The sequence below is a fragment of the Uloborus diversus genome, chromosome 1 (genome assembly GCF_026930045.1).
Source record: "Uloborus diversus isolate 005 chromosome 1, Udiv.v.3.1, whole genome shotgun sequence".
Taxonomy (NCBI): Eukaryota; Metazoa; Arthropoda; class Arachnida; order Araneae; family Uloboridae; genus Uloborus; species Uloborus diversus.
In genome coordinates, this window is record NC_072731.1 from 172,928,451 (window position 1) to 172,956,409 (window position 27,959).

The 27,959-nt window shown below is 31.3% G+C and overlaps 1 protein-coding gene across 1 annotated transcript; it reads right to left on the reverse strand.

Moving 5' to 3' along the window:
* Window positions 1–214: 214 nt before the first annotated feature.
* LOC129223075 (protein ABHD11-like) lies at window positions 215–24,811 on the reverse strand. Its single transcript, XM_054857643.1, has 6 exons — window positions 24,663–24,811; window positions 15,224–15,384; window positions 12,066–12,239; window positions 5,214–5,399; window positions 2,995–3,185; window positions 215–650 (listed from the first exon to the last, which is right to left on the reverse strand). The coding sequence occupies exons 1-6, from the start codon at window positions 24,718–24,720 to the stop codon at window positions 467–469; spliced, it is 954 nt and encodes a 317-aa protein (XP_054713618.1). The 5' UTR covers window positions 24,721–24,811; the 3' UTR covers window positions 215–466.
* Window positions 24,812–27,959: the final 3,148 nt, after the last annotated feature.

The following is a 27,959-nucleotide window of genomic DNA, read 5'->3' on the forward strand; positions in this document are numbered from 1 at the left end:
GTCACCCACAATTTTTTAGCTCAAACTATCTTTATAGCTTCCCCTGTCTTAATATTGTCACACAAAGTTATTTATGATTGAAATCTCCATTAAAAGTAGAGCAATTATCTTTTTAATTATTTTTATTTCTTAATACATTTTGGATCGATCAAAAGACTTGACTTGTCTTGAGTATCAACCTTTTTATTTAAACGTTTAACAAAAATGTCGAAACTTGAAAAAAAAAAAAAAAAAAACTGAATGGTATAACAACCTTGCACCCGAAGACTTTCAGAGAACCTATGAACAATGGCAAAAACGCTGGCAGCGGTGTGTTGATGCTCAAGGGTCATATTTCAAAGACTTTTAGTTCGCTGTACAAAAATGTTTAATAAATATTGTATTCTCAGGTTAATCTTGAAACTTTTTGAGCACTCCTTGTATACCTAATCCTTTTTTATATTTAGTATCAATAACCAAACATTGATTATTTCTCAATCTCCGAAGCTGACCAGCATGTTGATTCAGGCGAAATAAAACCAGTGATGAACCGGACAATTTCTCGTACAAAATCCTCCGGATATTCATGATGAACGAGATGATTTCCTCCTACGAATCCAAGAAGCTGCGCTCGGGGAAAATGCTCTTTTATGAGGTCCTTTTCTTGGTCACTAAAAGCAATTTAAAAAATCTCATTAAAAAAGATACTGCCTTTAATTGGCATAGCATAGTTAAAAAAAACCTTCAAGTTAAAAAAAAAAACCTTCACCATACTGTTGCTAAAACAAAAACGGATTTTTTTTCCTACGTACAAATTTACAAAATTTATTGACATTTTAGAAAATTTTGAGTCAATTTCTCACATTTGGGTTAACAATAAATAAAATTTGGCTACTTTAAATCAATCCCAAATTTGTTTTCAATTTGACTGAAAATTAAACTTTTCTTTATTCGACCCTCAACTCTAATTCACATAGGGGAGCTCAATTTTTAACTTTAAGTTTTTCTTAAGACCATGGGTAATTTCAGAAGCTTATCAAAAACCTAAGAGTTAAGTTTAATTTTATTTCTCAGCTTTGACCAATTATTGTAAAATAGCTTGACCCGAACATCTGCGTTCTAGTATATCTTTTACGGAGTATAAAACATAGCACACCAGTGAAAGTCGGTGTTCTAAATTTATTTCAGCTACCAGTTTGTTTTAACTCTCCGCTTCTATGAGATGACATCTTGCCTCCAGCTCGGTTATTGATAAGTCTAGACTGCTGAGTCCATAACAAGAACGAAATCGTAGTCTCTGAATGTCATGACCGTGCTGTCGGTAAATTGCATGTAGTCATGGGGCGTAGTCACGTAGCCAGGATTCTCATTAGGGAGGAGAAAGTATAGGCGACATGATGGTGGTTTTTGTTCCCGCCTCTCCTCCGTCAGTGCCGTATCTTTGTTTTCGTCTTCCCGAAGCAAAGACTGCCTCCGTAACCCGTCTTCCTTCCAGTTCCATACTTAAATTTAATTTTTTTTTTGCATAAAATGTGAATTAATAATAGTTACTACAAAGTTAATATTCAACAAGCTCCGAGTTTTTGCAAAATAGAGTTAGCAGTGATTTTACCATATTTTCATTTAAAAAAATTGACTAGTGCAGAAGGGAAATTGAATATTTGTACAACAAAGCACTTTACCTAGGGGCCTAAATTTTCGTTCAGAGCAGAAAGGGCGTATGTCAAAACTGCAGAAGTCCCGGATTTATACCGTTTCTGTTCGCAGCATGAATCACGGAACAGTAAGAGGTTCTGTTATCATAGAACTAGATTTTTGGCAGAATGAAGTAAAAACAAATAACGCCTTCACTATAGCATTACCACGGTAGAGGCAGGACTGTCATTTAGTGTGGTCAGGGAAGGGTTAATACCACCCCCCCCCCCTCGACTTTGAAAATTTAGTTCTTTTACATATAAGTGAGTGTTGTTTTTGTTGGTTTGCGGTGAAACTTGCATCCCCAACCCTCCATAAAAGTTTACAATCACGGGCCTGAGTAGAGGAAAGGCGGAAAAGAGTATCGGAATAAATTGCTAATTTCTCATGGATTTCATTAACAACTTACTAGGAAGTAAGAAATTTAAACGCTTTCAGTGATATATGCGCAGATCAAAATAGGAGGAACACTGTAAAATGATTCTACAAAAAAAAAAAAAATGTTTTAAATTCTCAACATTAATGCAAGTAATTTTATTTACGGTTTTCAGGAGCATATTTTCGTGCTTGCGAAGTAGCGCTGGTCAGCTATGGCTAAATTACCTTCATCAGTATTATTGAGTGCAAGGTTAAAATTCTCATAATATAAGAGGAAATAACTGATACCAAGAATATTATTGAGTGCAATTTCGACCATAGTCATATTAATATGTACATCAAACTTTTGTTCACAAAAATAGACACGAAAAGGATAGAAAAAGAATATTTCTACAGAGGATGCATTTGATAAATATGTGTCGTTTTATACACATTTGAAACTTCTGCTTCCATCTCAATTTATTAGTTTTTCTCAGTTCTTTATTATTTTTTTGATACCAGACTATACTATTTAACAAAAACCACAATCGAGAAAAAGATGAAAATTTAAGAATTATTTTCTTAAGATGATGATTTTACGCATATGGACTTCATTAATTATTTTGTCACTTTGTTTTATTGTTTTTAACTGTCATAAATCAGTTTAAAGAAATCTGTTTGACCCACATTCCATTTTTATCACTCTAAAAGTCTGAACTAGACATACAGCTTGTTGATAACAGAATGAGCATAAATCTAAATGAAAGAAGAAAAAATTAATTAATTTCAGAAACGAAACAAGTACTAATTTAAAGTGAGGTAACAATCCTACTCCTGGTTAGATTATTCATAAAAAATCTTGCAGAACTTAGGTCATTTATAAATAAAATAATGATTTTTTATTGAAAAGAGATTTTTAAAAAAAGTAGAAAAATGGTTCAATTTCTATATTTATATACTTACATTCTTGCTATGGATTTAGTACCGTAAATATACAGAGCATCTTCTTCATATGTTCCTGTTAAATTATTGCCTAATTTTCCATCACGGTAACTTTTTTCTAGGACATCGAGATTTGCTTTCCAAGTGATGTTTCCTTCGACAATCTTAACAGGTAAAGTAATATCGTCAAATGCTCTTTTAGGTGCGAAGCTCTGAAAAAAAAAAGTAATATTGCACCTTGCTAGCAACATTCGAGCAATTGTTCAAACAATCGTTAATTTCATGTGATATTGATTGCTTTATTGATCGATTTAAGAGCAAGACAGGCATGGATAGTTGACATTTTTGATTCTGTCAAAGTTTTCAGAATATGTTCTTCAAGTACCGTTGTGAGAAACGTGATTTCTTTTTTTTTCTTTGCAATTTTTCCCCTTAAAGTATACGGAGGTCAAAGTTGGAATTATTTTTCTTTAAGAAAAAACACCGATTTATATTCCCCAGCATTTTAGATGATTTTTCATATTTTTACTATTTTTACTATTTTACTACATGGATCATCTTTAAAACCCAATACTCCAAAGGTGGTCCAGCAGCTACGATTTTGAAATTGTATCATAAAAATAGTTATTTTTTTACATTTTCTTTCATTGTAAAAAAAAAAAAAAACAATAGAATATAAGATCAGTAATTAATCTGCAGAATGGAAAAAGAGTTAACTTAATTAAGGAATATTTGAATATGATATATTTAAGGAACATATGAATACTATGTTATCATTTCAACCTTAAAAAAAAAAATGTTTAGAAAAAAAGTTTTTAGCTTCTTTTTTTTTGCATGAAAAATAAAGTGCATTAGATTTATTAAATCAGAACCGTGAACTTAATCAAGTAACTTTGTCAATTTAAACCTATGGAAAAATATAATTCAATTTTTTCTTTGCCCAAAAAACAGTCATTTTTTGCATTGTTTATTTTTCACATTCCTATTATTAACTCACAATCTCCGTATATTTATGTATGTATATTGTTCAAATTTTGCGACTCAATTTTCACCCACTTCCAGTGATCGAATTCTTTTGAAATTTGGAACTCGACTTTACACCTAGTGAAAATGTAATATTCTGTAATCAAATTAGTTAATTAACTATTAATTATTAGTTAATTTCAATTTTAATCAACATTTTTGCATCATAAATCCCCTAATATGAGGACGAAGAAATGCTGGCAAAAACTAGAATAAAATATTCATAGTTTTATATAGATATTCCAGAAAATCCTCTGATTTTCCTGCAACAGATAAAAACTTTCCAATATACCAAAGTAATTAGAATGTGAATTATAATTGTTTTAAACTAATTTCATACCAAAATGAAGGTAAACCTTCAATTAAAAATTCATTGTTGATGATGGTTACTGTTGAACAATGCATTTATTAAATTTTGTATTAAAGCTTTCGGATAAGCAGTATCTCCAGTTTTTAAAGTAATCTGAATGTGAATTCCACACACAGGAACGAACTTGACCTAAGCTGGCATTGACTTTAAAAAACATTTTTTTAGGCATTATTTGTTTATTTCAGTATTTATTTATTTCTACTTCATAAAGAAAATAAGCTCTCAGCAGAAAATCATAAATCTCCGCAGTGCACTTTTCAGTTAATACCATTTCCTTAAAATTATTTTGTAGTCCTCATTATTTAGAAGTACGTGTAAATGATGATTGAATTTTTGCCTTATTTTAAATCTTTTTTCACTATAATTAGCTTTAAAACTATAGTTAAGACCTCGTACCATTGTGAAGGTTAAGGCTACGCAAATCTTTATTACTTCATTATAAACCCTGTCAGGTAAGGTTTAACCCAGCTATATATAGAAATTTATTACCTAACACAAAATAAAACAGCATGAACTAGTTGTTTCCGTGCAATGCACAATGTGTATAATGTTATTTAAATTTTAGTTCCCACATCATTGTCTTAAAATTTTTTAACTTTGGTAACATGCTCTTTTTATGCATCATATTCACTTGAAAAAAAAAATCAAACGTTTTTATTAGCTACTCTATTTGAAATAGTTCATTAACATTTTACTAATAAGTAACTTTGTTCTCAATTCAATGATTTCCAATACTTAAAATAACGTTCAAGGAATTACGTTTTTTTTTTCTTTCTACAGGTATAACTTTCCGAATTTTTTCCATAATTCATTGGAATGCTCTTGGAATGTTTTAAGAGTTACTTACTCCTGGCAAAACCTTCCAAATAAAGTTCATTAAAGCCTCTAATGCTGTTTCTTCGTCGGCATCAGGAGGGATAACAGTCAACGATTTTCGCAATACTCTGATAAGAAACCCAGTAGCAATGTCTGGTAATGAAGTCAAGTCTGCCATTCCCATCTCTTCTACAATCAACATCTCAACCTTTTCAGGCTAAAAATAAAAATAAAAAATGAAATTTAATTGAAATGACGGAAATAATGATTATTCATGGTAACTTAAAAGAAAGTAAGATAAATGTTAAGGAGAAAAAATGATGAGAAAAGAATGATTGATAATTAGGAAGAGAAGAAAAAAAAAGAAAAGGAAAGCGAGATAATGAGAAAAATGAAATTAGAAAATAGGCTAATTGATACCATAATACTAATTAGTGGTGATTGTATCACATTTAGAATTCTGAAAAATCCTAATTTAATTCGAATGAAATGTGTAAGTCACCAAAAAGAAAATTAACGTTTACCTCCCATTTCAGGCACTGATGGCGGCAATTTTGTTAATTTGGGGAAAATATGTACATTTGTCGTTTTCATGTGGATTTTTTTTTTATTTCTATCAAGTATGGATTGTTTATTGTTTTCTTTTCAACCAGAAGTAACGTTATCGCGTTCATTGAACAAACACAAGTCAAACATAAGCATAAAAAAGTCACCCTAACTCGAGAACGGCCGGAAGTTGAGGGTCAAGCCAGGTATCAAAATATCCAAAAACTTCCAAGGAATCAATTCAAACTATTCTTAACTTTGTAGGACTGTTATACGAGAGTAAACTGAATGAAAATATTGATAACATTCTTTCTCAAAATTAATGGCAAAAATGTACTGCCACGTTCAAAATTTTAATTCCAACTTGACTTATGATTTCGATTAAGAAATGATTGATCTGGTGAAGGCAGTGGTCTTTGGGGTATTAAATTCTTGCATTGCAGATGGCACGTTTTAATTTGATTATTAAAAATAAAAAAAAAAATGTGTTGAAGATTTGAAGGAAACGTAAACATATCACTTAGAGGAAGGTGTTGCACCTCTACCATATTGTTCCTTTGACCACCTAGGTTGTGGAGCCATCTAGCACTATTTTAGGGAGTGTAATATATTTAGTGATTAGTTTCTTCTCTAGAGGGCCTGTGCAACCAACTTTCAATTATTCAAGTCAAGGAGGATTCTTGTGAATAATTTTATCACAAAAATTTAAGTATGTTTTTGATAATGTTTTGCCTAACAATATTTTTTGTGTTATGCCTATGTCGGTAGAAATAATTGGACAAGGCAGCTATCACACTGTAAGAAATATCGTGGAATTCTTGAAAATGATTAGTCATAACCCTAAAACTGTAGCAAACTTTATTATTCGCACTACCATGGTGTTGTACGTCTGACCATGATTAGTTGGCTGTTCCTCTGACCAGCTCAAAGGTACAACATCTCTGAGTGACTTTCTCATCATTTATATTTTGCTGCAATTTTTTTTTCAAGCTTGTTGATATTTTTTTACTTTAATTGTTCATGAAGAATTTATGAATATGTAATTTATGAATGAGTATATTAATTTTCTAGAAGGTTTTCCATTATGTTTCTTTTATTTTAGTTAGAGACAAGTCCAAGCAGAATGTCAATAAGCAAGAAAGACATCAAATGGAAGAAAATTGATAAAAATCACCTGCAAACTGCGATAAAATTTATCAAAGAGCATAAAATGACAATTGAGGAGAGGCTTCAAGGCCTTTTGGTTCGTAAAAACGCACTTTGAGTGACAAGTTTACAAGGGAAGATTAAAAGTTGCATGACATTAATGTAGAAGACAACTGTGGTTTAACTTCCAAATCCTACTATTTACTAGTGAATCTGTTCGACAATCAAAGAGTTTTTCATTTGGAGTGGACTTTTCATCATGAAAAAATCAGATAATCAAACATGAACTGCAACATTCTTATTATACTATAATTAATGGCATTTATATTACGCTTACATTGTCCTGCATACATTTAACGTACAATTATTTACATCGATACTGAATACAATGGTTTTTTGCGGTGTTGTGTTGTTTAATGGCCTGGTCAGAGGTACAACAACCCATGATCAGAGGTGAAACTATATGTTGTGCCTTTGACCACGGTATTATTTCTTTAAAAAATCAAACAAAGCATATTAAAAGTAAAACTAGAACGTTTGAAAACTAAAGGATGATTTAAAAAAAATAAAGGAATACAAAGGTAAACACTCCAGTAGTGACTAGTGCTTCAGTAAGTAGTGACCACTCCAAGGTTTATATTTGAAAAACTAGGAGTTCTGTTATCCCAGTGGATTAAAATGTGCAGGAGGTAATACCTCCTGCACTTTTGATGTACTTTAAAATCCATTTGGAGACCTGGAATCCTATTTTTCAAACATAAACCTTGGAATGGCCACTACTGAAGCACTGGCTACTACTGATGTGTTTAACTTAATTGTAACGAAATTTTAATAAATAGATTTAGCCTTAATATTCAAGCTGAAAAAAAATTGCAAAGTGGTCAAAGGAGCAAAAACCTCCCCCTACGTCTTGAAACTCTGAAATTATACACATTGATAAAGGGTTTCATTAGAACCCTAAAATGTTTTTCCGTACAATAAAAATCTGTTCGCGACGTCTGTCTGTCCATCTGAAGATAGATCTTCTCGAGAATCGCTGCGAGTCGAGAGTCGAACGAGATACCGAAAAATTTGAAATTTTACAAGGAAAACAATGGGGTCAATCTCGTAATTGTACTAATTTAACTAGCGGAGAGATTAATTAAAACGTTAATTAACATTACGTTATTTAGGAAATTGTATTTCTTTCCTGCTGCCCTTTTGCATATAGGTGAGCAAATAATAAAATTCTAATATTTGTTTTAAAAGGAAATTTTTTGGCTGCGGTCCAAAAATTTAAACAATTTTTCCATCTAGAATCTTATTTTCAATTAGCTGCGTTGTCCGGCTTTGCACGGTCTACCTTGAAAGAAAAATTGTGTCAAGTGAAGTATATTTAACAATCAGGAATAAATAAAAAAAGACATCATGCAAAATTTCCCTTCCAAACAATCACGACAGATATTCAAATACTTTTAAGAAATAAGAAAGATGTATTTAAAAAGCGTAACCATGGAAGCACAAAATAAAATGGTTAAAAACTTGAATAGGGAACAGATTTTTGAACTTCATTCAATTCGCTTGTAACTTTTTTCTAATTGAGATAGAGGTTTAAACTTTCGACCTTAGATCGAGTTAGATCTGGAGTAAAAAAAAAGCAGCTCTTTCCAATGGTGTCAAAAAGAAAACTGTGAGACAATTCCTTCACTTTTTATTGATGGATTTAATGAAGAAATTAGTGCATAAATTTCAACTAAGCCTAAAAAAATCGAGCTAAAAACGCAAATAACTTCCGCCGTAATTAAGGTAGAGCATTGAAACAAATTGCATAGAACGTGAAAAATTTACCCTTTCTAACCATATATAATATTGCTATATGCGAGTAAACTTTCACCCCATATTCGGGAATTTATGTGAAAATTGGGCCTAAATTGGAATAGAAAAAGAACTATTCCCCGATTTTTTTCTCGAACCGGTCTGCAAACCTTTTCAGGACTTTAAAAAACAAACGGCAAAACTTTCAGCGAAATCGACCGGTTAGTTCTCGAGTTTTGAGAGTTCAAACACACAGGTACGCTTTTTGAAGACTTCATTTTATACTATGTAGAGATTAGTTTAATGCAGCGTTTCTTAAATTGTATTCCACGGAACCCTTGGGTTCAACGGAGTTCTCTGAGGAGTTCCATGAAACCAGCATGTTTTCTTTTCACCCTCTTCCAATTCTTCGAATTCGTCGCTTAAAATATCGATTAAAATAGACGCCTTTTCAAAATTAAAAATAAAATTACTTTTACTTTCGTCTAAGCATAACTACCCACCTGTGTTAGCCACTACAGGAATAATTTTGTTTTTTACCTAAAATAACGCAAATTTTAAGCTATCAAAAAGAGCCTGAAATTGTGCCCTTTAAATTTCGATATCCAACATTTTCCGAGATAAAAACACCATCTTTTCCCTAATTTCTCCAAAGATAGCCGGAAATTACGCTTTAAAAACTATATTTTGAAAAATGTCTGGAAGAAGCTATTGATCTTTTAATATCACTAAAGGTAGTTTAAAAGTGCCTTCAATGTTGAAAAAATTTCGAGAGGGCAACATAAAAACCATCTTTTCAACAACATTACCAAATGTTGCCAAAAACTATGAATTTTGACGTGAATTTCAAGTAGTTTGCTCTTGATAATTGTCATTCTCGATCTATGGCAGCAGTCAACAATTTCAACATTTGAGGAGTGAGGACCAATTCAAGAAGCAGTACTGGTCAAGAGCTTCTAAATGGTCTATAGCTCTATTTGAAGTGAACCCACATTGATATCAAAGTCTCTGATTAATGAATAACTAAAAAAAGTGTTACAAAATAAAAGACATTTCAATTTTTAAGGTTAAAAATCTTTTTCTGTGTAAATTTAAGTGAATTATTAACGCTATTGTAGGTAAAACAGATCAGTATTTCCTTTTCTTGTTAAGAAAATATTTTAATCACGTAACTCATGCATGCATTCTAAGGTTATTTATTCCTTTGAAAAACATTTGGAATCACAAATACCAGCGTATTGGTTTTTAACAAATAATGGTTAGCATTTATCAGTAATTAACATGACCTATAATGAAATTAATATTGAATTTAGCTTGATAGTCTCTTTGGGGTAAGAAACTTGGCCCCCTCTAAAACAGAATCCTGGCTACGCCACTGCAAAGTATGGACGAAAAAACGGAGGTTCCGCAAATAAAGTGAGCATTAAAAAGAGTTCCACTCATCAAAGAAATTAAGAAACGTTGGTTTAATGTAGCTTTTATTCTGATGCATCTTTATTACTAATAATAAAGTTGAAAGTCTCTCTGTCCGGAGGATGTCTGTAGGATGTCTGGATGATTGGATATCTGTGACGCGTACAGCGCCTAGACTGTTCGGCCGATTTTCATGAAATTTGGCATAAAGTTAGTTTGTAGCATGGGGGTGTGCACCTCGAAGCGATTTTTCGATGTGGTTCTTTTTCTATTCCAATTTTAAGAACAAATATATCATAAGATGGACGAGTAAATTACGAAATTATCATAACGTGGAACCGTAACATGCCGCAAGTCAATTGGTGAGATAAGAAATTATCATAACGTGCAACCGTAATAAGGGTACAAGCCAATTGGCGAGAAAATTCACAATTATTATTTGTATATCTACAGGTGAACCAAAAGATCATTTAATTTTTCTATTACGGGCAACGCCGTGCGGGTACCACTAGTAAAACATAAAACTACTCTTAAGCAATTTTTCATTTATAAATTTATTGTAAATTAGGTTTGTTTCTCTTTTATTCTTAGCAATGATTTCTATTTCTTTCTGTTGCCATTTTACATTTGTGTTACTAAATAACATTTTAACAATTGTTTCAGTGGTACTGACGTCATCAAAACCATCAACCGGGTTAATCAGTTGCTCTATTCGGATATAACCTTTATTTGTCGTCTATCCTTTTTTTTTTACAGCCAACGTTCTTAACTCTTTTCAGCATATGAAAGTTTATTCATCGTAGCGTAAACTTATCATTACCAGCCTCAAAGTTTGGTAAATTTAGGACGTGCGACTATTTTGTTTATTTGTTGAACTCTTTCCCTTCCAATTTTTTTCGAGTTATATTAACTCTCTTTTTTCTTTCTGTTCAGTTAAAAGAACTCGCTAAATAAAGATTGTTTGGATTTCTTTAAATGAAACAGAGTTGAACAAAAAAGTTTGCTTTTAATGATTTTAACTAATTCTTAATTGGAATCTGATGACTTGGTATTGAAGTAATACATATTAGTATTTATTAAGTCTTGATGCTTTAGTTTCGCGTAATCAACAAAGTAATATGTGTCATTTTCTGTAAAAAGCTGATGGTTATTGAACATATAAATATTTCAGAAGTACTCATAACTTATATCATTGATAACTATTACTAACGTTAATGGGATTTTTGCCAAAAATATGTTTTACTGGTGTTTTGCAAACCCTGAATTACGCGCATTTATTTATTCCTTGACGCGCTTGAAACTGATGTCAGAAGAGTACCAAAAAAACATCAACTGGACATAACTTTCGTTTTTTAGGTAGCCCGTGCAACGCCGGGCACGCATTTAGTAAACATTATTTTTGGCAATGTGCGCTACGATGAGAGATACTATCAGATCTATTCTCACGAAAACACACATACTTCATGATGTAATATGCTAAGTAGAAAAAGCAAAGCATGTTTCATGCACTTGAGGAATGCTTTAACGATATCTAATGGCAATTCATCTATGGAAAGAAAGTTGAGAGTTAAACTTCAGTTAATAATATACCAATAAACAGAAACCTATAATGCGACAATAACGAATAAAACTGATTTTACGCATTTTTTTTTTTTTACATTAAATAAATAAAGAAATTACTTTCATGTGAAGATGTTTAAAATTTACCAAAATTAGTTCTTTCTCTCTCAACCAACGTGTACAAGCAATTAGTTTGATTATGGTTGTGTATTATTGTGTTTAATGACACATAGAGAAGCGGATGCAGAAAAGATAGGGAGAAAAAACTCGAAAGAAATATGTATAAACTTGAATGAAATTTGTAAATTTGTTGTTGAAATGTTACAGAAAATGTATATTTTTCTTATGTGTAACTAGTACATTACCAGTTTTCATTTACTTTTCCCAGTTTTTTAACCTACTCACACTATGAAACGCAACATACCTCTGTTAAAGCAAGTGTCTGGGCTGTTCTGCCGCCCAGGCTGTGGCCAACCAGTATGGCTTCAGAAATGTTATGCAAAGCAAGGAAATTTTTCAAATCTCCCACCAAGATTTCTATATTGAAATCTGATGTCCATGGACTGTCTCCGTGGTTGCGAACATCGTAAGCATATATCTAAAATCGAAATGAAATGTGAAATGAATTAGAGAATAGAAGTTAATCAGGAGTTGTAATTAACAAACTAAAATCCTAAGGTTTTCAAGTCAAAGAAAAGAGCGTGGCATCTAACGTCCACTATTTCTTTGAATCAGAAACAGACAGTTTTAGTACTTGTTGTTTTTTTTTTTAAATAAACAAATAATATTGCTGATTGATTTCAATTTTACGTGACTTGACTTTTCCCAGTCTGTCTGTGATCAATAGATAGCAATTCAATTAAATAAGAAAACGTAAGTTGGCAAGATACTTTCTCAATAATGGTCCAAAGAAAGGGTCAATCTTGGTATCATTAACTTCAGAATTTTCAAAGAAACTGATTTGTGCCTGTCTCATGTTTATAGGTACTGTATATGACTGTAATTAAAGGAGATAGAAATTAGAAATGCAAATAACAGTCTTTCACAAAAGTAGTGACGGTTATGCTAGCATATTTACGATGATGATATCAATCAAATAAGAGGATTTTCTGCTTTTAAGATGGGAATTAATTGGAGCTTTTAAATCATTTAGAACTGTAGTGACAAGTGTTTTTCTGAGAACTCGAACGATTTTTAAGTAAACTTGCTAACTCTCTCCTTTTCTTTTTACTACATTTTATTTAATATTTGTTATTATTTTTATATAATTAAATCTAACATCGTTTGTTGTCGAAACTCGACCATTTGTTCTTAATGTCACTCCTTGTTTTCTCACCTTTTTAATTAGATCTGATTGTGTTCTTCTTGGAGACATATTACAAGTACATTTTAAATTTAATTTTCAAGAAAAAAGACAGGCTTTTACTTTAAAAATACTAACTCAGCAATAAATAAAAACATTCCTGCAGATAGACTTCTGCACTTTTTGCCAATCAAAAATAGCTGAGTATAAGAAGCCATTTCTTATAAAAATATTGTAACATTGCTGCTGAAACTAACCAATCCACAACCAGAAAAGAAAACCTCCATTCACTTGGTTAAATCGTTTTGCATTGACAAACCATGTGTGTGAGTAATAGAATGAACGTAAACTTCGAAAACTTTCCGTTACTTACACGACAATGACATAAAAGGAATTATTCTTGTCATAGGATAACCTTAAAGGTAATAATTATTCAAACATTAATTTCTGCCCTTATATTTGACTAGAAAGATTCAAATAAATATTAACATAAATTAAAGAAGTAATACCTTACGAATGGGGTAAAAAATTTTAAGTTTGCGATTATTTATTATTTATTTATTTATTTACTTTGTCTTGTAAATTATTAAGAAATCTATGAAAACTACAAGTAAAGTTTAAAAGAAAAAAACTGCATTGAAAAAAAGTGTAGAGAGGTTCACTATCAGTTAGTCACGATGAAATTGGTACCCAATTTAATAACCCTAAAGATCGATACAGAAATGTGAGCCTAAATTAAATAAAATGGAAATTAAGGTTGATTTTTTAGTGAAATTTTTTTGCGAATACAATACTTTTTTTTTGTAAAAGGAAATTAAAAAGTGTAAAACCTTATAAGAATCAAAGATCAAAACGGTTTCAAAAAAAAATTATCATTTATAAGAAAAGGAGGGGGGCAATGTCTAGAAGGGAGTCTTAAAGGTCGGAAAAAAAACTCTTTCCCCTTCAAATGGGCTAAAAACTGGACAAATCATCAAAAGACCCCCAAAATTATCGCCGACAAGAAAAAAAAAAAAAGACTTTTCACCCTTGGTTTCTTTGAAACGTTAATTAAAGACGTTCTAATCGACTGGCGCCTTCAAGCAAACTCCATCTTTACAAAAATACTCCCAAGTTTCGACCAATGGAAAAAGTTAGGAAAGTAAAAATGTTCCCTAGTCTGGAAATTTATACATTTAAATTTTTTTTCAGAAAATAAAAGGAAAAGAAATAGAACTTACAATACATTATAACTTCGATTTAACGATTGTCAAGGGACTGGAAAAAGGTGTCGTTAAGACAAGGACATCCTTAAATCGGGGAGCATATACATTCAATTCAGTCCGGACTAGTGAAATGTATCATTGAATTGAGGAAATCGTTAAATCGGTGTCGTTAAATCAAAGTAACTTACAATACAGTATAATCTCGATTTAACGATTGTCAAGGGACTGGAAAAAGATGTCGTTAATTCAAGGATATCGTTAAATCGGGGAGTATATACATTCAATTCAATCCGGACTAGTGAAATGTATCATTAAATTGAGGAAATCGTTAAATCGGGTGACGTTAAATCAAAGTAATTTACAATACATTATAACCTCGATTTAACGATTGTCAAGGGACTGGAAAAAGATGTCGTTAAGTCAAGGATATCGTTAAATCGGAGAGTATATACATTCAATTCAGTCCGGACTAGTGAAATGTATCATTAAATTTGAGGAAATCGTTAAATCGGGGGGTCGTTAAATCAATGTAATTTACAATACAGTATAACCTCGATTTAACGATTGTCAAGCGACTGGAAAAAGTTATTGTTAAGTCAAGGATATCGTTAAATTGAGGAGTATATACATTCAATTAAGTCCGGACCAGTGAAATGTATCATTAAATTGAGAAAATTGTTAAATCGAAGTTATACTGTATATGTAACAAAAATAGACATCCACCTTGCTGCTTATCTTGAATTATTTCAGTTTTAACAAATAAATAAATACCTTTGTTCCAAAATATAACTGGAAATATCCAACGTTTTTCAGCACAAATAAACAGATTTCTGAATACACTTGAGGGTTTCCATGAAACTATTTTTTAATTCGAAGTTGTGATCTTTTGGAAGTAAGGGACATCCAGTGAAAGCAAACTTTTACCGGATGTCTTTACAATGAATCATTTATGCATCTAAAAAGTGTACTAAAATAAACGTCAAGAGCAAAAATGTACTCTAAAATTTAGATACCAGATTTTAAAAAAAAGCAATTATTTACTTTGAGGGAATTAGTAAAGAGATGATAACTTACTGTTCGTCCAGTTTTGTCTGCTAAAGGTTGCGCTACATATTTCCAAGTATTTTTGGAATCTAAAAATGCATGGATTAAAACAATAGGAGGTAAGTCGGACTCCTCCTCACTAGATGGAAAGTAAATATCGTAAGCTAAATCGAGTTTCTTCCCTTTAGTTTCTGGGAAAAAGGAAAAAAAAATATATATTAAAAAAATCATCTTTGAAAATGTACTTAATAAAGTAAAACTCAATAAGTCTATTATATATATATATATATATATATATATATATATATATATATATATATATATATATATATATATATATTATATATATATATATATATATATATATATATATATATACACATGTTTGGCGGGAAGCTTTTTGCTCACCAAGCAACCACTTCACTTTGAAAAGCTTTTCGCAAAACAGGATAAACAATTTAAAGGATCTATTCATATTTTTGAAAAGTTGAAGGTGGGAGAAGGTTCTAACGGAAGTAAAGGTGAAGAAAGAGGAGAACAGGGAGGATGATAGGATGATAGTTTGGCAGATACTTGGCGGGCAAACTAGATATCATAACTTTTTAAGGCTGAGGGTTTTGGGGTTTAGGATGAAGGCTTTCTTTTTTGTGCAGAAAAGTTAAAGTTTTTCTTGGCGGGGAAATTTTTACGACAGGGTTGTTTTTGATGAGATACATTATCTATCCGCAAAAGTTTCCGTTTTTATTGAGTTTCTCCTCCCTGGAAACACTAGTTACAAGTGTTTTTCTGAGAACTCGAACGATTTTTAAGTAAACTTGCTAACTCTCTCCTTTTCTTTTTACTACATTTTGTTTAATATTTGTTATTATTTTTACATAATTAAATCTAACATCGTTTGTTGTCGAAACTCGACCATTTGTTCTTAATGTCACTCCCTGTTTTCCTCCCCTTATTTATTAGATCTGATTGTGTTCTTCTTGGAGACATATTACAAGTACATTTTAAATTTAATTTTGAAGAAAAAAGCCAGGCTTTTACTTTTAAAATACTAACTCATCAATAAATAAAAACATTCCTGCAGATAGACTTCTGCACTTTTTGCCAATCAAAAATAGCTGAATATAAGAAGCCATTTCTTATAAAAATATTGTAACATTGCTGCTGAAACTAACCAATCCACAAACAGAAAAGAAAACCTCCATTCACTTGGTTAAATCGTTTCGCATTGACAAACCATGTGTGTGAGTAATAGAATGAACGTAAACTTCGAAAACTTTCCGTTACTTACACGACAATGACAAAAAAAAAAAAGAATTATTCTTGTCATAGGATAACCTTAAAGGTAATAATTATTCAAACATTAATTTCTGCCCTTATATTTGACTAGAAAGATTCAAATAAATATTACCATAAATTAAAGAAGTAATACCTTACGAATGGGGTAAAAAATTTTAAGTTTGCGATTATTTATTATTTATTTATTTATTTACTTTGTCTTGTAAATTATTAAGAAATCTATGAAAACTGCAAGTAAAGTTTAAAAGAAAAAAAACTGCATTGAAAAAAAATGTAGAGAGGTTCACTATCAGTTAGTCACGATGAAATTGGTACCAAATTTAATAGCCCTATTATTATTATCAGATGACATCCGTCATTACGTAATTCTGTTGCTACCAAAACTGTTTCTGCAGCTGTGAGTGGTGACAAGTTTTTTCCCCTGTGTTTTTGCATTAAGACCATCAAAATAATAAGTTTATGAGTGATTTTGGGTCGCACATTGATTTTAGATAACATTTTTAGTGCTCGTTTTTACGTTTTCCCCGTCGAACATCAGTTTTGGTGCATTTTATGAAATGGGTAAACTGCCTGAGCTCTCACTACGCAAAAAAACACTGGATATATGTATGCTAGACCAAAATACCTTTTCACAAAGAGAAATTGTAAAAAACCAAATATTCCCCCCCCCCCCCCCAAAAAAAAATGTCAGCAGAATCACTTTTTCTGTCAAAGAAAGCATACCAGTTGTCTCAATGGGGCTGGCAAAAATGTTGCAGAAAACGCAAAATGCCCCCAAAAGCGGAAAGAAAACTTATTCGGATGGTCAAGGCCAACAGAAGAGCAACTAGTAAAGACCACATAAACAGTCTGAAGCATTATGATGCGGGGTTGGTTAAACCCATCCGGCAACGGCTGGTCCGACTCATTGCCAATGACATGCTTTCTCTAAGACCACGCAGCAAGTACAAAATCACCTCAGCTATGGCAAAGAAAAAGGATTGAGTGAGCCAAAGATGTTCAAATAGTATTCAAGAGACCACTGAATCCTTTTTTTTTTTTTTTTGCCACAACTGGGTTGATTTTGGCCTTCCTGCGTGGCCTTCGAGCAGGCATCTCATTGGCGATGAATCTTCACCGTACAAATGATGGGTTCAATTCCACACCTTAATGCTTCAGACTGTTTGCAAGTTGTTGCTCTTCTGCTGACCTTGACTATCCGAATAAGTTTTTCTTCTATCCATGGAGACATTTTGCGTTTTCTGCCACATTTTGCCAATCCCTTACAGACAACTGGTATGTTTTCTTTGAAGGAAAAATTGATTCTGCTGAGAGATTTTTCGGAACAATTAATTTTTTCGCGATTTCTCTTTGTAAAAAGGTATTTCGGTCTAACATATACATAACCAGTGATTTCTTGCGTAATAAGAGGTCAGGCAGCTTACCCATTTTACAAAATTCACCAAAATCGATGTTCGAAAGGAAAAATGAACAATAAAATTGTTCCATGAAACCAGTGTGTGACACAAAATCACTTTTAAACTTGTTATTTTGGTGGTCTTAGTGAAAAAAAACACCCGAAAAAATACTTCCCATCACTCACAGCTGCATAAAACAGTTTTAGAAACAACAACAGAACATAATGGCGGGTGCTATTCCAAAAGACTCGGTGTTTCCAGGGTGGTGAAACTCAATAAATGGGAAATTTTGCGGGGAAATAATGCATAGTACTTGGACCATTCTGGGAAAACATAATTAGGCTTCTAGAAGGGATCTAGAGGTTATTTTTCTAAAAATACCTTTTATCACTTTTCTAGAGATCCTTTTATCTTCAATATCAAGAGGTTTTCTAAGAGGATCAATTTTTCCTCATTTTAAAAGGCATCGCGTTTTTTTTTTTTTCCTTCCTGTTCTCATCGGTACTGAGGAATAATTTTGAAGCTCTCTAATATTCAGGTTATTATATTATTTTTTTAAATTAAGTTTTCCGGTACACCGGCTGAGCTACTGATATATTTGTTGTTGTAAAAAAAAAATCATTGACTCAATTAAATCTATATTTTTCTTATATATTTTTACGCCTCCTTTACTTCAAATTTATTTATTCATTGTTCTGTATATTTTTCAGAACTCTTATCTGGTTTCCATTTCTTACATTATTATGTTGAGTGGTTTATCAATTCACCACATACTAACTACATAAACAGAGTCCAGCAGGTGCGGGCTCAATTTAGTATGAAGTATGCTAATAATATCAATATGTTCGGAGGAACAAAGCACTTCTGGGTTGCCCCAGCTTCTGTTCATCAACAGTAGGTATCTTTAATTCTTACAATATTTCAACATTCTTTTTTTTTTCTCTCTGTGTAAACATAAATTTATGAGTCTTGAAAATTTTGGAGGAAAATTTTATTTAAAGTATAATATCTCCGCTGTAAAAATGTGACTCAATGTTTACATTTTTACTAATATAGTTTTGCAACAATATGAACTTCGTCATGTTTGCAAAAATAATTTATGTGTTGTAGTGCTAAATTCTGAGAGTTCAAAGAGGGAAGGAAAGGGACGCTGCAGACGCTGCTGCGTTCTCCATGTACTTAAGAGCCATTGTCTGTAAGAATCAGGCAGTTTAAAGCATTTGTGATTGTTAACATTTTTAATTATTTTTAATTTCACATATGTTGTTCCTTATCTTAAATGTAATGTAAATCCAAAATTTGAGCTTTGTCTGACTCACCGTTTTTGAGAAAACATTTTTTTTTTTTGTTTAGGCACATTTTTGCCGGTTTTTCAAATTTGCAGATTTAAATGTGCTTGTTGCTTGAAGCGCCCTTATAATGACATGGATTTTTTAATTCCATATTACAATATGGTCCTGTTAGATACTGTTACAGCTGTCAAATCGGTGACACTACGAGGGCGACGCCCACAAACTCCGTTTAAAAATGACCGAAAATGAATTTTTTTCTATATTCAAGGCCAATTTTCTCAAAGCGCCTTCATGATGACACCAACATTTTTAGATCATTTTCTAGCCACATTTACATACATCAGAAATATGTATCAAAATCGGTGTCACTATAAGGGCTCCATAAGATATTGGAACTTTTATTCGATAAATTTAAAAAAAAAACACAAATATTTGGAATCTAATTACAACTGTCGCCCTCATAGCAGATATCTGATACTACATTAGGTTGATAACCAACATTTTTGTCTAACATTTGCACAAAAAAAATCGGTGTCACTCCTATTATTTTTGGAAATATAATCGTTCGAAGTTAGTACGTTATGGCGTTTTTTCATATTTATTTATTTAATCTTTTCACCACCAGATAGTTTTTTTGAACATATTTATTTTTAATTTAATACAAAAATGTGTATCTTTTAACATAAATAGCTTTGGGCAGTAAGAGCGTCTTTTTCTTAAATAGAAAATGTCCGTTTTGATATAGGTACCAGGTGGATCTATTGTGCATAACATGTCTAGACTATTATACCAATACTCGTCTTGTTTTTCCGGCCGAACAAATTTATTTATTCCAATTGTTCTTGACATGCATTTGACCTAAACTTGCAAATGGTCAACTTCTACTATTTTTCTGGCATACCATGTTTTCCCATGCTTTAGTGCTACAAAATTAGCAGTTTTCAGTAAGAGATGACGGTCTTTCTGAAATTGGTTTGATTTGATTCTTAATGTTTTCTTCGTTTTGGTCTACGTTATCCTCAAACTCAGTTTCAGATTCTGAATCTTCGCATTCTTCAATATTCTCATTTGATGTATTGAGAATGCATTCGTTTTTTTTGTTTCTTCCATCGAAAAAAAAAGGGATAGGATTTGTTTCATAGTACAATACTCTGAAGCAACGAACAGTTTTTTCCCCGTTACAAACTGCATTTCTCATCTAGTGTGCAACTTGACAGGGATGTTGTTTTTTCCCAGTATTTTCACCAATCGTAAATTGTTCTTATAAATACTCCTTCTGCTTTGAAGTGAACTTGAACTGAGCTCGTAAAGATAGGGCCCATCCAATTTCATTAAATTGAACTTTTGTCAATGCAGGGGTATTTATTAGTTGAGAATTTGAAGCATTTATATAAGATGTTTGTAAGAGCTTCTCTCTATACATCTTTCGTATAAAATCCATTTGCAAGTTGAGGTCAAATCTATGTCAAGAACAATTGGAATAAATAGAATTGTTTGGCCGAAAAAACAAGATGAGTATTGGTATGATAATCTAGACATATTATGCACAATACCTCCGCCTGTACCTATATCAAAGCGGGCATTTTCTATTCAAGAAAAAGACGCTCTTACTGCCCAAAGCTATTTATGTTAAAAGATACACATTTTTGTATTAAATTAAAAATAAATATGTTCAAAAAAACTATATGGGGGTTAAAAGATTAAATAAATAAATATGAAAAAACGCCATAACGTACTAACTTCGAACGATTATATTTCCAAAAATAATAGGAGTGACACCGATTTTTTTGTGCAAATGTTAGATAAACATGTTGGTTATCAACCTAATGTAGTATCAGATATCTGCTATGAGGGCGACAGTCGTAATTAGATTCTAAATATTTGTGTTTTTGTGAAATTTATTGAATAAAAGTTTCAATATCTTCTGGCGCCCTTATAGTGACACCGATTTTGATACATATTTTTGATGTATGTAAGTGTGGCTAGAAAATGATCTAAAATGTTGGTGTCATCATGAAGGCGCTTTGAGAAAATTGGCCTTGAATATAGAAAAAAAAATTCCTTTTCGGTCATTTTTAAACGGAGTTTGTGGGCGTCGCCCTCGTAGTGTCACCGATTTGACAGCTGTAACAGTATCTAACAAGACCATATAGTAATATAGAATTAAAAAATCCATGTCATTATAAGGGCGCTTCAAGCAACAAGCACATTAAAATCTGCAAATTTGAAAAACCATCAAAAATGTGCCACGCCCCCTAAACAAAAGATATTGTTTTCTCAAAAACGGTGAGTCAGACAAAGCTCAAATTTCGGATTTACATTACATTCATGATAAGATACAACCTATGTGAAAATAAAGAAAATCAAAATCCCAACAATCACAACCTGCCTGATCCTTACAGACAAAGGCTCTTAAGCAAGGATTTTCTTCGCAAGCCTCAGAAATGTGCTTTCTTTTTGAATTTAAATATCGTCACTCGTAATTGAGAAATTGCGCCCCCCCCCCCAGGGTCGCCCCATTGGGAAGTCACCTGAGATCACTGTGGCCTTCCCCCCTCCCCCCAATTTTTTTGGGGGAAAAGGACATTTGATTAACTGAATTGACAAATTACAAGGCAGTTTTGAAACTTTTATATTATTTTATTTATTTTTTATTTTTTTCAATGATGCCCAATGTCGCAGTAGATGTTATGTATGTATATTTGTGCATGCTCGAATTTGATCATTCCTTAAAATTGGGATTTCATTCGGCAAATTGAGAACTTTCTCCTCCCCAAAAATTTTAATTCTCCCTCCCCCTCTATTTAACATAATTTCAATAAAACCAATAATATTTGCAATTCGTCAATAAACATCTTGCCACTTGATACCTTAGAGACCACCAGCTCCTACCAACTGCTCAAATTCTCGCTTCTAAATGCTCAGATAAATCTGAGCAAGTGGATCTCTCAGGAACTTTATTTAAATATATAAAAAATTACATTATTGTCAGTTACAATTTGGATTTGCGCTTGACAAACATTTTGGAAATTTAACATCAATATATGTAATAAAGTAGACAAAAACAATGCAAAAGAGCAATAAACACCTAAATCATGTACGCTCTTGAACAAATGAGTATAAAAAAATTTCAGTTCCTTTTATAGCAATGTATTTATATTATTTTTTTTTTCCAAAACAGCTTGAAGTTTTAATATAATTTGTTTCAAACACTTCGAGAATATATAATAAACATAATTTACACATTTACTAAAAGAAAGAAAGAAAGAAACCTCAATTTTTTTCATAAAAATCAAAGCATTTAATATATTCTATAATAATTAGGAAAGCAAAGCAATAAACAAAAATCATTTCGGATCGTAAATTGACCGGAAAACACGACTATTTACAGGCAAAATTAAAATAGGGGAATGTAGGGCAAAGTGAAATAATGAATTATTTACTCTGTTTTTCAGTGTCACCTATCTGGTCTTACTTTAACCATGTAACTTTATGTAGTCTATTATAGTCAGAAAACAGCTATCTCTGAACATAAAAACATATGATAATACAAGCGATTTTCAAAAAAATGATATCCATTTTGTAATATTTTGAAGTTAGTCAAAAATTATTTTAATTACAATAAATTCATTAAGCTTACTTTTAGTTTAAATATTTTGTACAATTATCCAAGTGCATGCAGGGCAAAGTCGATGGCGCAAATTGAAATAGTTGATTTTGTTTGGTATTCAATCATTTATTAAATCACTTACGTATTCATTTATTAATAAATTTATTTACATTCCTTCGTTTAATAATTCATTTTACTTATTTTCTTTTCATTCACTATTTTATTGACTCATTTATTTTTTCTCATATATTAACTATTTTATTCATTTATTCCTTTCACTATCCATTAATTTTTTCATTTTTTTTTAAATTTTCTCATCCACTACATCAAGAGTATTTTAAATTTTTAATAGAAAATATTTTATTAGAGGAATATTTTATTTTTCACTTTGCCCCATGAAATAAAAGAGTGAACATTTTCCACCTTTTTTAAAAGTACAAATTTAGTGCCAAAAAGGAAACTAATGCTTCAATGCAAGTTTTATTATAAAAAATATTGTTCTTTCTTCATGCACTGTAATTTTCAAAACTAATTTCCAACTTGTTTATTTTGAAAAAAGTAAGTTATCTTAACTATTTCACTTTGCCCCGAATTCCCCTACTATATGTTCGGTAATTAAGGGCTCCCAATATTTTGTTCAAATGACACTTATATTATTTATAGGGAGAATAGATACTTAGCCTAAGAAAAACTATACACTTCAAACTATACTCCACAAAATGTCGCCCATTAACTCCCAAAAAAAAAGGAATCATCCGGCATAGAACGACCTCCAACACCGCTCCCTGGAAAACAAATCGTGTGTATAAATCTTTAGGCAACTCGATAAATCTGAATAGAATTTCACGCTAAGGGTAAAATCCCCCCCCCCCTTTTTTTTTGAGAATTAAGGATTGTTTCATTTTTTTCTCTAGCTCTTTTTCTTGCGAGACTTTTTTTTTTTAATTATAAAAACATTTTTCTTCTTATATGATCACATTTTTTGAAAAATTTAAAAAAAATATATATATATTTTTAAAAAATCAGTCGAGATGCCGCCCCCTGACGAGAACCACTCCTGCCATGCTTGTTACGCAACTTGTTCCAACACTAGGGGGGGGGTCTAAAAACTACTATCTGGTTATGCCTATGCTTCTATGCTTGCACCTGCTTAACCGAGAATCTTGGCTACGCCCATGTTCAGTCATGAGAGCAGTGAACAACCAATTAATAATGTCTCACTCTCTCCTCATTGCAAAATATAATCTCAATAGCTGCCAATCTCAGACAAAGAAAGAAAATTCATAACATCATTGTACTGATAAAATAAGTGTTAGTTAATAGTTTAATGTATGATTAACATCACCAGTCTGCAAAGTCTTTCTATCAGTTTATATACAGTGCAACAAACAATGGCGATATTTTACTTCTTCGATGGGTTAAAACAATAATAACATAGTTATTTTTCTTACATGATATTCAGACGTAAGACTTTTCATATAATGTTTACAGTGGGTTGAAATGACATTTAAAAAGTTTTGCCAGGTTGGAAATATCCAAACAGTAAATAAATTTTCTCGCTGTTCTCCCTGTCTCACTGTACTCACTCCCCTATTATCGGTGGCGTTCAAAGAATAATTTTTTTTCCCTTTTCAGAACAATTTTTGTTGGGAGTTTTGATATCGGTTCTGTTTTTGCTTTTAATTTTTTTTAATACATAGAGATTATTTTTGCACAATTTTATAATTTCTCTTGTTAGTTTATTTTTTCTGTATATGAGTCAACTACTAGTGCAGTTTCAACTACTGATGCTTTCATCTGATACGGAAACTACAAGTTTCTTAATAATTTCCCATTGGAAATATTGTATGAGATAATTAAGTGTAACTACTTACCTCTAATTTTCAAATGAACAAACAGAAAAAAACATGATATTAGTAAATATTTCAGCATTTTAAAACACTTGATCTCGAACTGAAGAAGGAACTAGGTGACCACTAAAGTGCTGAAAAACAATTTCTGGTGCCTATGCATCCTCAGTGGCATTTTCTTACGCAATGACTGACATCTACAGCAGCTTAGGGTTACACACTAAGAAAGTGGTCACGAGTTTGGCATCATAACCTGTTGTTTGTCGCTTCAGCTTCTTATTCATTGTGGTAGAATAAAGCAAAAAATACATAATATATTTCAGTAGCGATTAAATCATGAACCAGTTCGAAACAATTCATATAACATATTTCATCATATGCCAAAGAAAAGAGGGTTTGTATTTTTGTAACTGCGAACAATTTGGTTGAAAATTGCTAACGCAGGAAAATCGCAAAATTATATAATTCGTACATGAATTTAGCTGCAATGACAAACCGCTGGGATTCCATAATGAATAAGCTCAGATATATTGGCAAATGCATTGATTGGACAAACTACATTTATTTTGTGTTAAACTACAACTGCAACTACTTTGTTACAAATGTAGTTAACTACAACTTCTTTTTTTAAATGTAGCAACTACAAACTACTTCTAAAAGGTAGTCGCTACTTCGCTACTTTTCAAAAAAAAAAAAAAAGTTAATAAATAGCATACACACTAGGGTGTCCCACAAAAATTAAAGTCGATTTTTTAAGTCGAATGCTCTTTTATATTTTTCCTTTTATGTCAAAACGATTGTGAAAAAAAGTTTCACATAATTTGAACAACGGCAACCCCTGCTAACTTGTGTCTCAAAGTGTAAACCAGCACTTGTATTCTAGGCCAAATAGAAATAGAAAAACTGTTTTTAAAAACTCGAAATTTCTATTGATAAAACGTTGCCCCTCTACCCCACACCTCACAAGCACCACAAAAACATTTATTCAAATTAAAATATCTTTAGATATCCCACACTTTTGCCCTAAACTATATAATTTTCCTCAAAATTTGATTTTTTTATTTATCTTTCAAAAAATAACGTATAAATTTAAATAAAATATCAAGTTCAAAAATTTGTAGCGAACACATTTTCAGATCAACGTTTGCAAATATAATAAAAAAAGTTATATGTTATAAATGAAAAATTTAACCTTGAAAAATCCATATCTTTGACTAATATATGGGAGACTTAAATATAGCAGGCCTACTTAACTGTTTATATTTTTCAGTTTCATAGTTTCGTAAGATTTACATGGAAAAAAAAGCATTTTTTTGAAGAAAATTTTAAATTTTAAGCCAAGTGTAGGATACTTATATGTTTTTCTTTTTTTTTAAATTTGAATAAATGTGTTTGTGGTGCATGTGGGTGTGGGGTATAGGGACAACGTTTTATCAACAAAAATTTCGAGTTTCTGACAATTTTTTTTTTATTTGGCCTAGCATTACAAGTGGTGATTTACACTTTCAGACGGAAGTCAGCATTGATTGCCGTAGTCCAAATTATATGAAACCTTTTTTTTTTTTACAATTGTTTTGAAGTAAAAGAAAAAAAAATATAAGAGGGTGAACGGCTTAAAAAATCAACTTTCGTTTTTATTTATTTATTTATTTATCTTTTGGAACATCCTAATACACGCACACACAGTAAGAGAATTGAACAAAAAAAAAAGTTTAGATTGATAAATTAGCTCATCTGAACATGGAATATTGCTAAAAATTAGGGGACACTCGGGATACTTGATTCCTGGGGATACATGATCCCACAGCCAAAAATGTACCAAAGTCATAAAGTAGATATTTGAAACCTGACAATTATGTTAAAGTTATACTCATACACAAAAACTGGCAAAACTTTGTTTTTTAGCCATTTTGTTTTAGCTCAAGAAATGATTGTCTGAATGTGTAAAGGGAAACTTTTTTTTTTAGAAAAACATTCTGAAGTTTATACATTATCCGTGATATATAACTTTAAAAAATACCGAAGTGTAATGTTAAAGTATAGACAGTCTTTAATAACTAAGACATATTTTTAGTAAATTGTTATTAATAGAACAAGTATGTTTGTAAAAATCGCATATTAGGGATACTTGATCCCTTCATTTGTAGGGATATTTGATCCCATGACAATATAAACACAAAGAAAACAATATACCGGTGGTTTACTTAGTTGACATTAACTTTAAACATTCAAAACCATTTTAACATTTCGTACTTGCAACATTCATTACACCTCAAACATCTAAACATACTAACTGTACTGATGAATTAAGTTCTGATCAGCCAAATGAGCTTAAACAAGTTGTCAAATCCTTATTTGAATGAAAAAAAATTGATTTGCTATAGTTAGATTTACTACAAAAAGTGAGTTGCCCATTATATAGACCCATTAGCAAATAGATTGTGAAGTCGGATTTCTAGAGTTTGAAATAAGTTTTCTAAAGCGAAATGGCAATAAGCTTAATCAATCTGTTTTTCCTGAAAAATTGACAAAATGTGTTAAGTTGCACACATCCAGTTGGGTGGTTGAGTAGAACTTTGAGAATTACACTAAACGAATTGTTTGCATCTGACTTTTCAGGTTTTGAAAATATATGCTAGGCTTTCTTTTCTTTTTTATCCGTACACTGATACTTACATATTTCTTCCCTCTTCTTTAAAATTAATTCAATTGATAAAACTCTTAATTTTATCATTGCAAGACAAGAAGCAAATAAGTAGATTTTTGTACTTGTCATCCTATTTTGTTGTAATTTTAGCTTCATTACGCTACTTTAAAAAATTGTTTGTTTTATTTACAAAATATATTGTTCGCAACTGTACTGGAGAATAAGTAACTGTTTAAAAGCATCATATATTCATTAAAATTGGGTACATTCATTTTTTACAAATGTCCTAGTGGAATTTAAAACAATGTTATTTTGTGTTCACATTACTCTAATTTAATTTGAAAAAAAAAAATAGAAATAGTGTTATTTTTCAGAGACATTATGTAGAAAACTAAAATCCATAAATAAATTGCTGATCTAATGAAAAGTCTATGTATTTTCTAAGTGGGATCAAGTATCCCGCATGAAGGGATCATGTATCCCTTGATGTGGGGATACATGATCCCTTTATGAAATTATTGAAAAAAAAAATATTGTACCAAACTATATGTTAAATTTCAACTAAAAAAATATGTCAGAGGGAAAAATTATCTTTTTTCACGTATTTTTTTTTTTTTTTTTTTAACTGATAATTTTCATCAGAGAAAAATATTGAAAACTAAAGTGGGGATCAA